Source organism: Eleginops maclovinus, chromosome 6, assembly GCF_036324505.1.
Source record: "Eleginops maclovinus isolate JMC-PN-2008 ecotype Puerto Natales chromosome 6, JC_Emac_rtc_rv5, whole genome shotgun sequence".
NCBI classification, from domain to species: domain Eukaryota; kingdom Metazoa; phylum Chordata; class Actinopteri; order Perciformes; family Eleginopidae; genus Eleginops; species Eleginops maclovinus.
Window position 1 is genome coordinate 7402098 of NC_086354.1, and position 15590 is coordinate 7417687.

Below are 15590 nucleotides of genomic sequence, written 5' to 3' on the forward strand. Positions count from 1 at the left end.
TTATCGCAGATTATTTCTTTGATTATCACACTCAAAATGTTAACTAATTGAAACCACTATTATTTAATAGTATAATATACTTATTAAAGTATTTACCCAGTAGTGTAGCGACACAGGCCAGGATGGCCAGCAGGGCGGCGGTGCTGAGCCCAGGGGAGGGAAGTGAAGACTGCTGAGGGAGACACACCGCCTCTCTTTCCCAGTCCCACTCGCCCTCGCTCTGTTTGTCCTTGTCTTTCTCTCCGGCCCGTGCCCCTCCTCTCAGGCAGGGACAGACGGACACGGTGACTGTCCCCGTGCTGGTGAGGCCCGACGTGCCGTCCCTCAGGACCAGTGGCACATGGAACGTCAGGGTGGAGGACGCGGAGCGGGACAGCGGCTGGAGCTGGGACAGCAGCACTAGGCTGGCTGTGGGGCCTGAAGAAGGAACACAAGTAATTTGTTATTATTGAGGACATATTCTGCTTATTTTCAAGTTTATAACTGTACTTAGTGCCTCTACCGGGACATGTCTCCATGCTTTAATGTTCAAAAAGCTCTTTATTTTTGTCATACTGCCTGAGCTGCAGCACCTCTTTTGACCCTCTGTCTGGAGAGAACCTCCATCTGGGATTTTAGCCTTTGCGGAACATTAACATCCACAAAAATCTATATAATAATAATAATAATAATAAATGTACTTTATAAGCGCTTTTACAGGTGCCCAAAGCCGCTCTACAGAGGTAATAAAACACACTACGGTAAAGGGACAACCCAAAAAAGCATGAATAATTACTATTTTACAATTTAGTTTTGTTAGTACTGGCTGTTTCCTCACTACCTCAGGTTGTTTTGTTGAAGAGATAATCACTGTTATGTGCAATATGAACCATTTCTACAATTTATCAATGTTATTACTGGCTGCTACTTCAACAGTTTTATAAGTTAGCTTACTTTTTTGATTTAATGCGGCCTTTTCATTTAGTGTTAATGTAATAATTGTATTTTTGCCTCTGTATCTACACAGACCCTTTTCCTGTAATACTGTCAATGTTCCCGCTGTGAAACGTATAAAGAATGTTTTCTGAATTAAAAGGACAGAGAGTTCTATTGGTCTGATTTCTCTTACTGTTGGGCATATTAGCTGTGAAGGGTCTCTGCGGGGTCATGCTTTTAGATTTAAATTAAATGTAAAAGGCCCCAAAAAGTTCTGCCCAGAATGACTTGGCACAAAAACATAGTTTGGGAAATATTTAAAAGCATGATAGGCGTATTAACATAACTGGATCATCAACACTACCGTCTCTGATCCGAATCCCAGATCAAATCGGTGACGTTTTCCAACAAAGCAAATAATGAAGCGTGCTTTTGTCAAACAAGCTGTCCATATGAGAACAGAACATGTTCTCCTTTGTCTCTGTTCTACTGTTGGGTGACACATCAAAGAGGCCTTTGATTTAACATGTCAGCGAGTCTGTCCTCCAGATTCACAGTTTAATAAAGTAGGTTTGCTCGTTGTTATCCAAGTTAAGGAAAGATGTGCAGGCCAATGTTGCAATGGGAAAGGCCTTCATCTCCATCTGTTTACAGCTCCATTATTATTACAATAAGCAGTGTTTGTTTGTACTGTACAGTATTTCATTTGGGATTCTGCTTTTATTTTAACTTACTTTTGCTGCATTTAATTACACATTGGTCACTTTCTCTTTTATTGTGGTTGGTTTATTGTTCCTACTCCACTTGTTTTGCTGTTTTATTTCTATTTATTTTGCACGGTCAAATGGGCTTAGGATTTTTATTGCCAAAACTACTATGAAGCTATTCTGCATCTGAAAATAAACCTTTTGACTTGAAAATTATAGCAAATAAGTTATTTGCTCATGAGCTACTGTGATTAAAGATCATGCTGTTGTTTGTAACATTGCTATCAGATGGTAGATATCAGATTTAAATCAAATAGATCTAACACCTTGCCGTCAGGTTGAAGTTCAAATGCATTTCAGTCGAAAATGTCATCTCTATCATTGAATTCTAGACCTTTGTGGTAAAATGCAATCATTAGCATATTAATGATTGTTATTTCCCAAAACATGTTTTTTGAATTCTTTCTGACCTTGTGTAAATACAAATACTTCTATCGTTGAGTCCGGGGAGACATTTTATAAAGTTTACTGAAATTCTTTCAAGATTCTTCTGTAATATTCACCAGAATTGGACGGCCTAATGATTTTTTTGCCCCTCCAAGGTTCTCAAGAAATCGAAAATAAAGTTTGGAACATTTTTATAAGTGGTATATTTACACAACAATCCACATTGTACTGATTGATAGTCCTGAAATGTATCAAGTAATGTAGCAAAACAGTGAGAGGTGAATAAAGAAGAGGAATGCTGGCTTATGTAATTGGCAGCAAATGATGCAGGTTTCAAAAAAATTCAAAAATGTCAGCTTGGCCAATGTTTAATGTATTATTCAGCATGTTGGTTAGGCTTAGGAATACAAAAAATGTGTTTTGGTTTGAGACACTGACTGAAAACATACCTGCGTGTGCTAACAACAAAAACTCCACAGGTTATATGGAATTGCAACAAAAAAAAATTGGGCAAAACCAACAGGGTTATGAATGTAGCAGCGTATATATTTGTGGGTGAATGCAGAATTTAGTTTTTATTATTTATTGAAATGAGTATTCGACAATAATACCCTAATGTCTATGAACTTTAGCAAATAATGAGCAGAACATCCTTGAATTTAAAGTGTATGTATCCGCATTTGTGCTGTTCTGCATGTGTCTATGAAAATGTGTGCTTTGCACTCTATCCTTGTGTGTTTGTGCAGGAAAATGGCCGTAAGACAGCAGAGAGTGCGCAAGAAACAAATACTAAGTATCTAAATTGAATAGAGTTGATGTAAATCAAGTGAGGCATCTCTGATTTCTTCAAAACCTTTTTATTGTAAACAGTAAGTATACGTGGTTGTTGGGAGGACAGGATGGACGCAGAGGATAAGGGGAAAACAAACAAGGGGGACGATTGAAAGAGAGGAGGATAACAAAGCAAAACAATGGGGCCACCGGAGTCGGGAGATGGATGGCGGAAAAGAGAGGCAGAGACAGAAAAAAAAAGGGGAAGGGGGAGGTGGAGAGAAGAGGATCTGAGGGGAGAGAATAAGAAAAAAAAATAACAGAGAGGACGAAGATGGAAAGAGAAAGGCGGAAAGAAAACGTGGGATTAAGAGCCTTAAAAAAGTGGGGGGTAAAAAAATAGTATGTCCGCCAAGGGAACACAGAAAAAGGAATTAAAGAGATATACAGAGATAGGGAAAGATTGAGTGCCTACCACCGCTGTCCCTGACGCTGAAGTTGAGGGCAGCACTGGACTCCGGAGGGATGCTGAAATACACAGTGCTGTCATTCCCTCCCTCATCTCTATCAATCGCCCGCAACACCTGCACCACCTGAAACCAGGAGATAGAGAGAGCAGAGGAGATTGGGTGAGGGGAGGGTAGGGGAATATATATATATGTGTGTGTGTGTGTGTGTGTGTGTGTGTGTGTGTGTGTGTGTGTGTGTGTGTGTGTGTGTGTGTGTGTGTGTACATGTGTATGTGTGTAAGTTGGAAGCAGAGAGAAATAAGGTAATGGCAGAAACAGTTACACAGAGTGCTTTTAGCTACAAACCATTAGCCAACGTCAGCAGGAAAACAAGCCAAACAATTAGTATGGAGACACGGGCGAACTGTGTCTGATGCTCACACCCAATAAATAACCGTGTTTGACGTGAATCGCCTTTCAAAGATACAATGCGGTGTGGCTTTCAATTTAGTAAAAGCATCTGCACCGAGCCTACAGTGGCAATCGTAACGAAAATTAATCAGGAAACAAATCTCTCGCAGCCTAAGCTGATGGGTAATTTATTTTTAATGAAAAACTCTGGGCGTCATTATGCAAGATGTATTTCAAAAAATGCTTTCGAGTGCTTGTTACCAGACTGAACGCCGAGATGAAGGGTGCCGCATGCTCTCTGAGTTAGTCACTGTCTCTAAGCCTTGAGAACATTTGTTTTGTACAGTGGCATTATGTTATTCGTTGCTGGGTGTGAATATTCAAACCCCGCTCTGGCGCTAATGACTTGTCATACATAGACGTGCACGCACAGTCCTAACACATTCGGCGATATCATAATCTTTCTTCCTTGAACTGTCCCCCCACTCGCAGTGTGCACAAACACAAATGTGAACATCACAGAAGGAAAACAAATCAACGTCGCTGCCATAGAATCACAGTTTTAGTGGCGAAAACAACAAAGACACAAGTGGAGCAATGAAAAACACCAGCAAAAACAACAGATGGGCCAAGACACCAAATCAAGGCGAATGGAGCCAGCGTGGAACACTGAAGATTGACGAGAGGAAGAGAGAGAGCAAACAAGGTTTCTGGGGAGAGATTGAGGAGTACTAACATAGATAATTTCTATAATTGAGAAAGGATCCAGTAAGTAAGACAAAAAAATGTAGAAACACAAATAAAGCAAAACGGATGGAGACAGTCTGAGCGAGTTTAATTACAATGTGAATAGCTGCTCTGTTACGATAAGAGGCCAGGGAGGGTTCACCTCGATGGTGAATTGGCACACTGTAGCTTCATGCTGCCATATCTGAATAGATACCGCTTGGTACTGCTAAACTGTATATGCTCCTATGCATGAAAAGGCATGGCGAAGATGGAGCTTACTTACGTTTGAAGGTAAACAGCTTTGAAGTACTGCGTGTTTCTTTTTAGGAGGCTTGGCTGTGTAAGTTTACACATTGGCCATGTTGGGTAAGAGTTAGGGTTAGGGCATGTTTTGAATTAGCAAACTGATGTTTAGATGGTACAATGTTTACCAGACTCCTCTTCTTATGCCTAGTCCACACAAACACAAGTATTTTGATAAAGGTTTTTTTATGCATTTTTGCCTTTCAAACCAAGGGCCTTCTTTTGTAAAACTCCTTTATGTTCGGAAACGTTTTACGTATTTTTGGCTTGTGACATTAAACTGTACGTCGTTATATTCATTCTGAGTTGTCACAAATGATATCATCATTTCGTTGTGTTTTTTTATAGACAAAAAATGTTGTTTGAGAACAAAGACTGTTTACAAAGATTACGCTTACATGTGGATTAGTATTTTGCATAGCATTTTAGCATGTTAAAATGTATTAGCAGTAAAGACAAACTATAAGCTCCCTTAAAGGATTTTCACCTGTTTACATGTATCATATCATAGATTAAAGTAAGTACACAATGATGGCGCTAAATAAAAAGCTAAGGGATCACAAAAGGTTCATCTTAAGGGGACTATGAATGTTTGTACACAATTTCATAACAATCCATCCAATAATTCTGAATATATCTCAGCCTGGATGAAAGTAGCAAACCGATATCCCCAGCGTTTCACTCAAACATAAATACAATAAGGTATCAAGCCCAGACGTGCAGGACTTGAACATTTCTTTATATATTATGAAAGACGCTGCAGTAGATTTATTGATTCACCAACACAACCCTGGATACAACCTGGAACACTAACATGAACACGACAAACCTTTTCCAATACAGGAACTTGACAACCTGGGACTTCCCTTAACCTGAACTTTTTAAAACACGTTGTAAGGTTTTGGCACTAGCTTCTTTTATACCTTCTTGACGAATCACAATGTTCTGCAATTTAGAGAAACTGGAACCTGCGTTTAGTATAACCACGGGAGTGCAAAAATATAGTCCCAGGGAATTATTCCCAGGGCGGTTGGAGAAGCGCGAGACCAAAACAGAACCTGTTACAACGACTATACATCCAATTATATTTTATCATGTTCCTGCAGGAGAAAAAGGATGATATACCACACCTATTTCCACTGGGATTGTCCCATTTTCATACACACAAAAGCTTGTTCCAGGAGTTATTTTATGGACGTAGTGTCTCAACATCTTTGTATTGTAACATGCAGGCTGATACATTGACATAAGACTTGAACACATACTGACCTGTCCAATGGAGGACGAGTCGCACATGGCTGTTGTGTATTGCCGGTCAAGCTCGGGTGCGTTGTCATTCAGGTCCAGTGTCTCTATTGCAACCATAACTCTTGACACCTGGCTGGGATTGTCTGAAAGAGCCAAATCAGAAGCAAGCAGTTTACAATACAGCATAAAATGTATGAATACATTTCCCCAATGCAACAATCACTAGTATTTCAACACAGATGGGCCATGTATGCACTCCATTAGATCCATTCAATTGACCTCATAGGTGGGATCAAGCTTTTTGGTCGTTGGCCGGAAACTTCAACAGCACTCATATCACATTAGCGAGAACAAAATTGGCGAAATACACCGCAGCAGAGAATTTATTTTCATTTGGATGGTGTTACAGCTCACAGGCTCCCAGCTGGAGTACCACTGCTGCTCCCACAGCAGTCACATTTTTCCACATCAAACTGTTCCATTCTTAGACAAAGCATCTCACAGCGTCAAGTGTGTGTTTCGAAGAAAAATTAGAGAGCGAGCCGAGGGAAGATATAGAAAGCAGTCTATCTGCATGCACTCACACAAGAGTGAAGTTTAAACGGATTGGCAGAGGGTGTCCCACACCCAATTCACTTGGATATCTACACACACTTGAACATGAAGTTCTCACAGCCACGCTTGAAACGCACTTTGAGCTGAACATTCACCATTACATTTTAGGCTGCTCTTGCGTAGGGCTCAGGCAGTAACCTGGCTAACAAGCACACACATCCAGTCATTTATTTAAGCAGCTGAGCCTGCAACACACTGGGCCACACTTTAAATTAAGACTCACACACACAGAAACCCTCCCACACCATGTTCTCAAACCTAGAGCAGTAACACGGTGTCACGGATGACAGCGACTGCTTCAAGCCCCGGAAAAGCTGAAAATGAGCTCTTGCTGTAATGCTTCTGGGTGCTCTGGCATGCCCGTGGCCATGGCAGGACTCCTACTGTGGTTTGTGTCAACACAGTCTGTTTATTAGATAGAGCTCATTATTCAAGACAGGTACTCGCTGTGCTGCCGTTCCAGTCTTACCGGCACTGCCGCCACAAGAAGCCCTGAGTAGATTTAAGCAAAGATTAAGTCTGTCCAGCACAAGACTTGGCAGGAAAACAACTTCCTCTCCTTGCACACAGCAGCCACCGGTCGGCATTCTCCATCAATATTCACACTTTTACACCAACTGCTTAGATTGAGTTTTCAAAGGGCTGAGACAGGGATCCCTAATAATGGCTTGGGACCTGCCAAGAATGACTATTAGAATGTGCCAGGAGACTTGTGTTAATTAAAAGACATCCTGACTGGAAAAATGAGGGTTGATGATGCCATGCCCCCGCATGTATCAGCATTTTGTGATCTGGCACCCTTTTCAGTAGAAGGCAGTCATTTTCTGTGATTTCTAAGAAGCATTGGATGTTTTCTAATCATCCAACACCATTGGCTTCTGCACAAAAACCTCAGATTTGGTTATTGGTACACAATCTGACACAGAACCTGAACAAGTAGCATTGTCAACCAATGATAATCCCATTTGATCTGCTGATGTGCTATATTTGATTGTGTCAACAAATCTGATCGAAACAACAAAATCCAATTGATCATCATACCATATTGTCATTGTATTCAAAGTCTAATATATTTTCTTTTTTGTACCACAGAGATCCATTCAATGAGACCACCCTTTGTGATCGGTTGATATGTTTTTGTCCATGTCGTGAACATTGATCTTAAAGTGTATTTTGAGTCAGTCCACATTAGGTCTGCAGCGTTAGCGGGTGTTACCGGTGTTATTGGGCATTCAGGCATACCAGGATTCCACTACTTGCCAATCACCCCTACCGTAGAGTTCCTTTTTCTAAAGAAATAAAACCTATTTGGTTCATTTTCTACAAGGAGCCCAGCTTCATCAAATGTAAGAGAGCAGAGCAGAACAGGGGAGCAAGAGTCAGATTGCTCGAATAACGAAACAGAAAGTAGACCAACAAGACAATGGCTGATATTAGGGTGTCAAAGTAGGAACCTGATAAAGATAACAAGACAATCTGCTAGTCCTGCCCCACAGAGGCCACTGGACAGGAGAGGCCAATCACAGGGTCATCCAATGTTAAAATACAACTTGTTTGAACGTAATTGTCACATATTCTTCTGTAAAACATCTGGTGTAATAGGTAACATTTGTTTTTTCATAATGTTTGTAACCTGTGTAAAAATATTCTTTACTGAAATTATTCCGTGTCTGAAAACATTCCCCAACAAATGCACTATTTTCTGTTGCTTGAGTGAGGTTTACAAAAAGCTATATTTCCCAGCTGTTAAATAAGATTATTCAGCCATTTAAAATAAGGAAACTATATATTCATGACCTTTTAGGGAAACAATGGGCCTGGGAATGAGTGCCACGTTATGGAAATCGAAAAGCATTCAGAAAGGCTAGTTTAGCTTTTTCTTCGCATTTGTCTTCAACAACAAATATACACAAAATTGTCGGCATTCCTCTTTAAACCAAAACACATTAAGTGTTTTGTTTCTCATGCTGTCACTCTTCTGTTGTGACAGCAGCGGCAACAACCAAAGTTCTCCCAGGGGATCTACAAATTGTTTCTAGGGTTTTTACCATTTTAAATTGATGTACTTGATAGGACCAAACCAAAATGTGTTGGTTTATTAACCGACAGAATGTCTTTGTTTCAAAGTCTTGATCTTGGAAACAGCAGTTGACAAAGCAACTTAACGGTGATTGAAAGCTTGAGAGTATCTAGTAAATAGACCATGTGAATGTCCTTTAATCTGTCCCCTTTTGTTCATTTGTTGTGTCTTTACTGATTGAAACATAACCTTTGGAGGGCCTCAGGGTTTGTAGAAAGACCGTGCCTTTTAACTGAAAGGTGTTTGCTGTTCTCTGTTGCAGCCTGTAAAGAACTGGAAGTGATCGATTTGTCGCTTTAATTCTTTGTTTCCAGTTGAATCCTTACGAGAAGAGATCTATCGCAGCATTCAATATCACACAGAATAGATCAATTGATCCTCAGGCAAGCTGTAACAAACTACTTGTAGCGCCAAACAGCATTCCTCACATGGCTTGATGAATAGAATGCTAAGCCGCTTAGTGGACTTCATCTCACTGCAGATACTGTGCTTTTCAGTTTTCTGTACAATTTACACTTCCTTAAATCTCTTAAACCCTTATGCTCATCAGTGAGTGCAGGTATCAGTCGTAGAAACAAAATAGGTTTCATTGAAGAGTTTTACCTCCAAATAACAGAAACAATCCAATTGACAAGCTCTAAGGATATCTAAGCTTTACGTGAGAGCGACCTCTGACCTCTTTGCGTAGCGATGACAGTAATGTTGTGCCAATGGTCACGTTCGCGGTCCAGTTCCGTGGCTGTGGTGATGAGGCCTGTGTCTGGGGTGATACGAAACAGAGCCTCTGGGTCTGACTGAGGATCAATAGAGAACCTGGAGGAGAGAAAGTAGGGTGGGAGTTAAAAGATAGTTGTGTTGAGAAAAGGGAAATGAGGAAGGGGCAGAACGAGGTATAGAAAGAAGAAGTGAGGGAAAGAAGAAAGCCGAGATGGCAGTGCGGTGCAGAGGGAAAGAAGCACACAGGGCAAGTGTGTGAGGGAGCGATAAGGAAGTCTGCTTTCAAATGGCCAAAGAATTAATATAGGGAGATTATCGCATCTGATAGGAGCTCTTTTGAAGTGGCACCGATTATCTAAATATCTCTATGATATACCAACTATCATTCCTCCCCACACTCTCACTCTCAGCTCTGTTGCCCGTGCTAATTGGGACACGGCTTTATAGGCAAATCTATCGCCCTCCCAGACAAAACCTACTACAAACAGAAAAGAGAGGATTGGACCTCAAAAACTGTGTGGCTACTTTCAGATCAAGGGAACAGTAAGTATGCATTTTGTTATATTCATTTGTTGAGCTGTTACTGTTGTGTTTTATTTCTTTTAGTTGAAAAGCAGACACTCAGAAACTCTAGTTCCCTCGCTTCAAACGTTCAATATTAAAATACAAAACAAGTCCTCTCCTCAAAAACCTCAAATAAACAGGAGAAAATTAAACTCTTAACAACATTTTGTCTTTGATTTTTCATTCTGCAGTTTTGTTGTCGATAAAAAAAGGAATTGAAAATTTGAATACTGGAAGGAGTGCTTTGGGATCTGTGCTTTTTCCTTTTTTCCCTGAGAGTTGGATGAGATACACTTAATGAAGCTAAAGCGAATAGCCTGTTAGCTTAGCTTTGCACAGAGATTGGAAACTGAGGGAAATTGCCAGCCCGTCTCTGTCCAAAAGTACGTAAGTTGTAGTAAGTTGTTTTAACAAGTACAAAAACAGCTAAGTTAGTTGGCTAGCTAACCTCCAGCAAGAACAAGCATATTAAAAACAAGCATATATACAAGTGGTTCTAAAGTTTTATCCAATATGTGAGGACAGATGGATATTACTGTACCTGATATTATTGGTAAGACCAGTGTCTGGGTCTACAGCGCTGACCCGGCCAACAGTGCAGGCTGGCGGGCAGTTTTCAGAAACGTCCATATGGTATCTGGCTCTGGAGAACCTCGGAGGCTCGTCTGCGTCCAGCACTGCTACTCTGATGGAGGCCCGGTCCTTGAAGGGTCCTCGACGCAAGAACCGAGGATCCACTATGGGGTTGAGGACCTCCACAGAGAAGGAGTAGGAGCTCCGGCTCTCATAGTCGACCGGCTGGGGAGAAAAACATTTAGTTGGATGGGTTAAAAAATGTTGATGTAGAAGCATCTACTTGTCTGAGGTTTAGAAGGGTATCGTGAAATAGGAAATTGTTGACACATTTTAAAAGGCAAATAATGCAATTGTCCCGTTTTTGCTTCAAAGTTTCACAGAAAATGTGCCACAGTTGAGTTCAAAAGCAGAGAGATGGAAAATAAAGAATTATCCCAACAGCTCCGGAGGTTAGAAAATGGTAACATCTAAAATGATTTGGAAATAATACCATGGCTACCTTGCATGGTGCAGCGTTTGGAATTTTGAAGTGTTACTTTGAAGGCTGATGGGGGTGGATGCTTTAGATGTTTGGTCTGTGTGAAGTGGCAAAAGACATTCGGGAGGTGTTGATGTTACAGCATTTCAAATGAGATTCTTGATGCTCAAAGAGTTTGAGAGGATTCTTGAGAGCCACGACAATGAAGTGACTACATGTTTGGATATGGGTTTGATATTGCTGTTCATGTCGGGATCTTCTTGACATGTTAAGACTAGAGGATATATAGCTTTAGGCTTCATTGTCAGCGTGTTGAATGAAGAGGCTGTATTCATAGGAGCTGTGTAAGATTAGTGCTGCTATCTTCATGCAGCACAGATGGATGGAAGCATGTGATATTTACATTGAGCATTGTGTGGTGCCTCAGTGTTGGCAACACTCTTGGAATTGCGTTGGTGGTTACCTGGCAGGTAGTGAGTAGTTTGTTCTATGTTACAAACATGTTGGTAGGAGTTCTTTCAGAACTTGTGAAACATGTGGGAGTGAAATTCTGCTTTTCTGAAGATACAGAAGGGATTTAGGAATTGACTTTCAGAAGTGGTGCATTGTCTACACATAGTTGGATGGAAAAGCAATACCCTTTCCTACATAGAAATAGAAACAGAACCACACGTTTCTGCATAAAAAAAACCCTTTTTAAAACCATCTCAATCTCCATGGCAACTCTTCGATAACAATAGAGACATGTACCTAAAAATTCCTTTGTATCCCAGCATCTTCACAGGTTGAAGAGATTTCATTTGGGATTAAGGCTCTGGCTCCAGAGATTGTTAGTTACAGAGAAGTTATGAAGCCTATTTGTCTGAGGTGTCCGTGTGATTGCCGCCCCGCAATCCCACCAGCGGGACGCCCCTGAAGCGAATAGATTGCCTCTGATCGGGTTCGCTGAGATGATAGTAAGGCAGAGGCACACTTGAGTAATCACATACTGTCTCACACACCCTGAAATACACCTGCTGTTGATTATATTTCAGAAATGCAACATGTTTCGGTCTGGGTCAGAAATATCTGTTTGAAGTGTCTGTGTGTGGGCTTGTGTGCAAGTACAAGTGGTTGTTTTGAGCCCGGGTGTCCTCAAATCCACTGTCAGTGTGTGTGTGTCCTTAAGTAAGTGTGCATATGAATCCTCTCAGTGTGATTGGCACGGAGAACCATGTTGGACAGAGGATAAATAGGCTCCCTGGCTATGCGGAATATTTGACTGTCGGATTCAAACACGGAAAAATCATTTTGAGGAATCCAACAGCAGTGGGAATATTGATATATTTCTACCCGAGCCCTCTACTTCTATTCTGATCTTTCTTTTTCTATTTCTTTCATTATTCTGAGCCGTAAAACTGCGTTACAGAAAATCATTGGTTTCAGAAAGTGGTGAAGATTGATTAAAGATTACGCGGAGAAAAGGGCGAGTTAAATGACATCGAAATGTGGGCAATTTGGGTCATATCTCTGCAGAAAAGATAAATAAACAAGTGGAATTGTCTGAGGGGATGAGAGAGTGTGTGTGTACACGAGGGGTTTAGGTTGGTAGACGGAGGGAAAGGGATCTCTAACGGGGACCCCATTACAAGGAGAGAGAGACAATCTGTCTGAGGAGGAGAGGTGTCACTTACACTGTGAGCACACACTCATCACCCCCCCACCTTCCCCTCATCCAGCACTCCATCACTGCTCCCCCCCCTTCTTTGCCACCTCAAACACTCCATCACCAAACCCCAACCCATCTTTTTCTCCCCCTTGTGTGTGTGTGGTTGGGACCAGCTCTGACAAACCCGCTCATTCGCTCGTACAGGAAGCACTTATCACACAGCGACTCGACTGTTACTTTTATGTTTTTTTGTCTGCTACATGTCTGGGAACAGATGTGAACGTTCCTCACCGATGTTTTCACCCACAGAGCTCTGGTGGATTTTGCACAAGTACACCTTAAAGAGCAACTTAACACCCTGTTTTAGCTCAAACAGGACCTCTGCACAAATGCATTTGAATCCTGACATGCACCATCGCCCTCATTACCCTGTGATCACTGACATATCGTTGCTCTCTCCCGCTGTCTTACCGATGAGTTCCAGCCATTTTCAGCCATTGTAGTGCCTAGATTAATACATCAAGCTGTCAAGAAATGCAACAGTGGATACTAGGGATATGTAAGTGTCGCCGTATTTAAAAAGAAACATTGATATAATGTTAATAATACATATGTGATGATATGACGCAAATAAGGATTATAATTACACGTTTTTCTACAGTTACCTTGCTGTGATGGATATTGGATGGGTAGACTCAAATGCAGGACAGGTAAACCCCTCAGACTTAACAGCAGAGGTAGGAGAAGTACTCAAATCTTGTACTTGAGTAAAAGTAAAAGTACCAGAGTGTAGGAATACTGTTACAAATAAAAGTTAGTAGAAGTAGAAGTAAACCATTTACCTCTGAAATTAAGGGGATTAGAAGTACGAAACTAGCATACAATTGAAATACAAGTATCTCAAATTGTACTTAAGTACAGAACTTGAGTAAATGCAGAATTTACCAAGAGACGACATACGAGGATCTAAAAAAGACGTACAGAAGACAAGGACTTAAATACAAACGGGACTTATCACATGGACAACACACAGCTGGAGAAACTGGAAACACAGAGACAGAACATGATTTGGGCGAACCATAAGCTAAAAAAGTGATACAAAGCATGTTCAACAGTTAAAGACAGCTTTGAGTGATATCCTGAATTATTTTGGCCACAAGATCCATGTAGTAAGAATCATATATTGTGACAGCCCTGGTGGATACATATGTATTTCTCATATTAACTTCTATACAATCCAGAGATGGCTCACGTTTTATAAGTGTGTTGTTCACTAGCCGGATTGAATGTTGGATAGTGACCTCATTCCTGACACCATCCCACCCCTGGTCAAAACTAGTTCACATGACATAGAGGCAGTATTTCCTCTACTCTAGTCTACTGCTGTTCTGCAGTTTGAGTTCTCAATCATTAACACTCCACAGTGTCCAAAGTGCTGACAGCACTGTAAAACAGGACCAGAAAATGGAAAGATGGTGTAATAAATCTGCAATGTTACTATTTAAACACACTCTCTAGTGACGTCACTTCAACCTCCCTTTTACCTATTTTTAAATGAACAAATGCGAAATATGCTGTATGTGTCATATGCCGGAAAATCACTAAATACAGCCCCTAATCTGAAGATTTCCTGCATATCATTGTATATTCAACAGATAGCTGTTTAGAACTTGGTGTTTTACAGACTTGTAGGGTTCTCTCTCTTTTGTGATGGGCATTCTATTTTCAGCAACAAACAATCACATATTATCCCTGATGAAGCAGACCTTGCACAAAGAGTAGTAACAAACCTTCTTATCTGTAGCTAATGTTGCCACCCACACGCTCTCCAAGTATAACCTTCTCCTGTCCTGCAATGCTCCCAGAGTCCGTTTTGAAATTCAAATTTCTCTATACAGTTTCCCTTTTCTCTTCACAGTTAGCAGAAATTAATTAGCTAACGTGCATGGTAGACTGGAGATACATAATACATCTCTCTCTTCTCAAGGAGGACGACCCATAGGCATGCATGCTCTATGGGTGCGTGTGAATGTATGCATGCATTACAGTGAACGTACATTACTGCAGGGGGAGGCTTCAAATCACGGAGGTGGTGCCTCTCCCTGACTTTTAATAAATGATGTAAAATGAGAAGATTGCACATTGTTCTCACCGAAGTGTGTGTGTGTGTGTGTGTGTGTGTGTGTGTGTGTGTGTGTGTGTGTGTGTGTGTGTGTGTGTGCTCAGCACCCTGCTGTCCTTGACAGCTTGAGTTCTTTCTAGATTTTTTGCATTCTAAATCAAGATCATACATCACATTTGTCTGATGACAGACGCAGCTTTGGACATTTCTGCCAACAAGCACCACGGCAGAGTTGACGGAACAAAGACTCTTTAAATCTCCCTTTTGACTTTGTTCTTCCTCTGCCGCCCTTCCCTCTGTCACTTGTCTCTTGTCTTATTTCACTCTCAGATGTCCCATGTCTTCCTTTTTTTTTTTCAATTTAGGAGCAAGACATTGGTCTCTCTTTTCCTCTTCCTCTCTCTCTCTCTGCTTTTTTTCCCCTCTGAGGAGATTAACGCAATCTCTCCTCCGCGTGAGAAAACAAACACAGATAATCCTGGGCGCGCTGCTGGCGTGTGACCGAGGATTAGCCAGGCGTTTTAAGTGAGAGCATATGGAAATAATAATAACGGCAAACTGACACATGCACGAGCTAGCTTGTCCCCCAGGTAAGAGGAATGAAAGGCGCACAAATAGCTGGCTTACACAGCTCACAGCATCCCCAATAGAAAAAAGAAAACAACCTCAAAAGGGAACCTCCTGAATCCGGATACCACAGCATTTGTATTAATGATGTTGTGACATGCCTTGTGTTGAGTCTAGTGATCCGACTTTGTTACATTCATGCTTTTAAATTCTCGACACATGTGTAATGAGTTGTTGTGAAAT

The 15590-nt window shown here is 41.1% G+C and overlaps 1 protein-coding gene across 1 annotated transcript in view; it reads right to left on the reverse strand.

Annotated features, from left to right (window-relative positions):
- The window catches only part of LOC134866123 (cadherin-24), an 86000-nt gene that overhangs the window by 7623 nt on the left and 62787 nt on the right, over window positions 1-15590 (reverse strand). Inside the window, exons 6-11 of the mRNA XM_063886107.1 lie at window positions 10498-10754; window positions 9352-9488; window positions 6002-6123; window positions 3316-3433; window positions 248-417; window positions 97-190 (exon numbers count right to left, since the gene is read on the reverse strand). Of these exons, the coding sequence (XP_063742177.1) occupies window positions 97-190; window positions 248-417; window positions 3316-3433; window positions 6002-6123; window positions 9352-9488; window positions 10498-10754 (898 nt within the window). The remainder of the gene's footprint in view (window positions 1-96; window positions 191-247; window positions 418-3315; window positions 3434-6001; window positions 6124-9351; window positions 9489-10497; window positions 10755-15590) is intronic.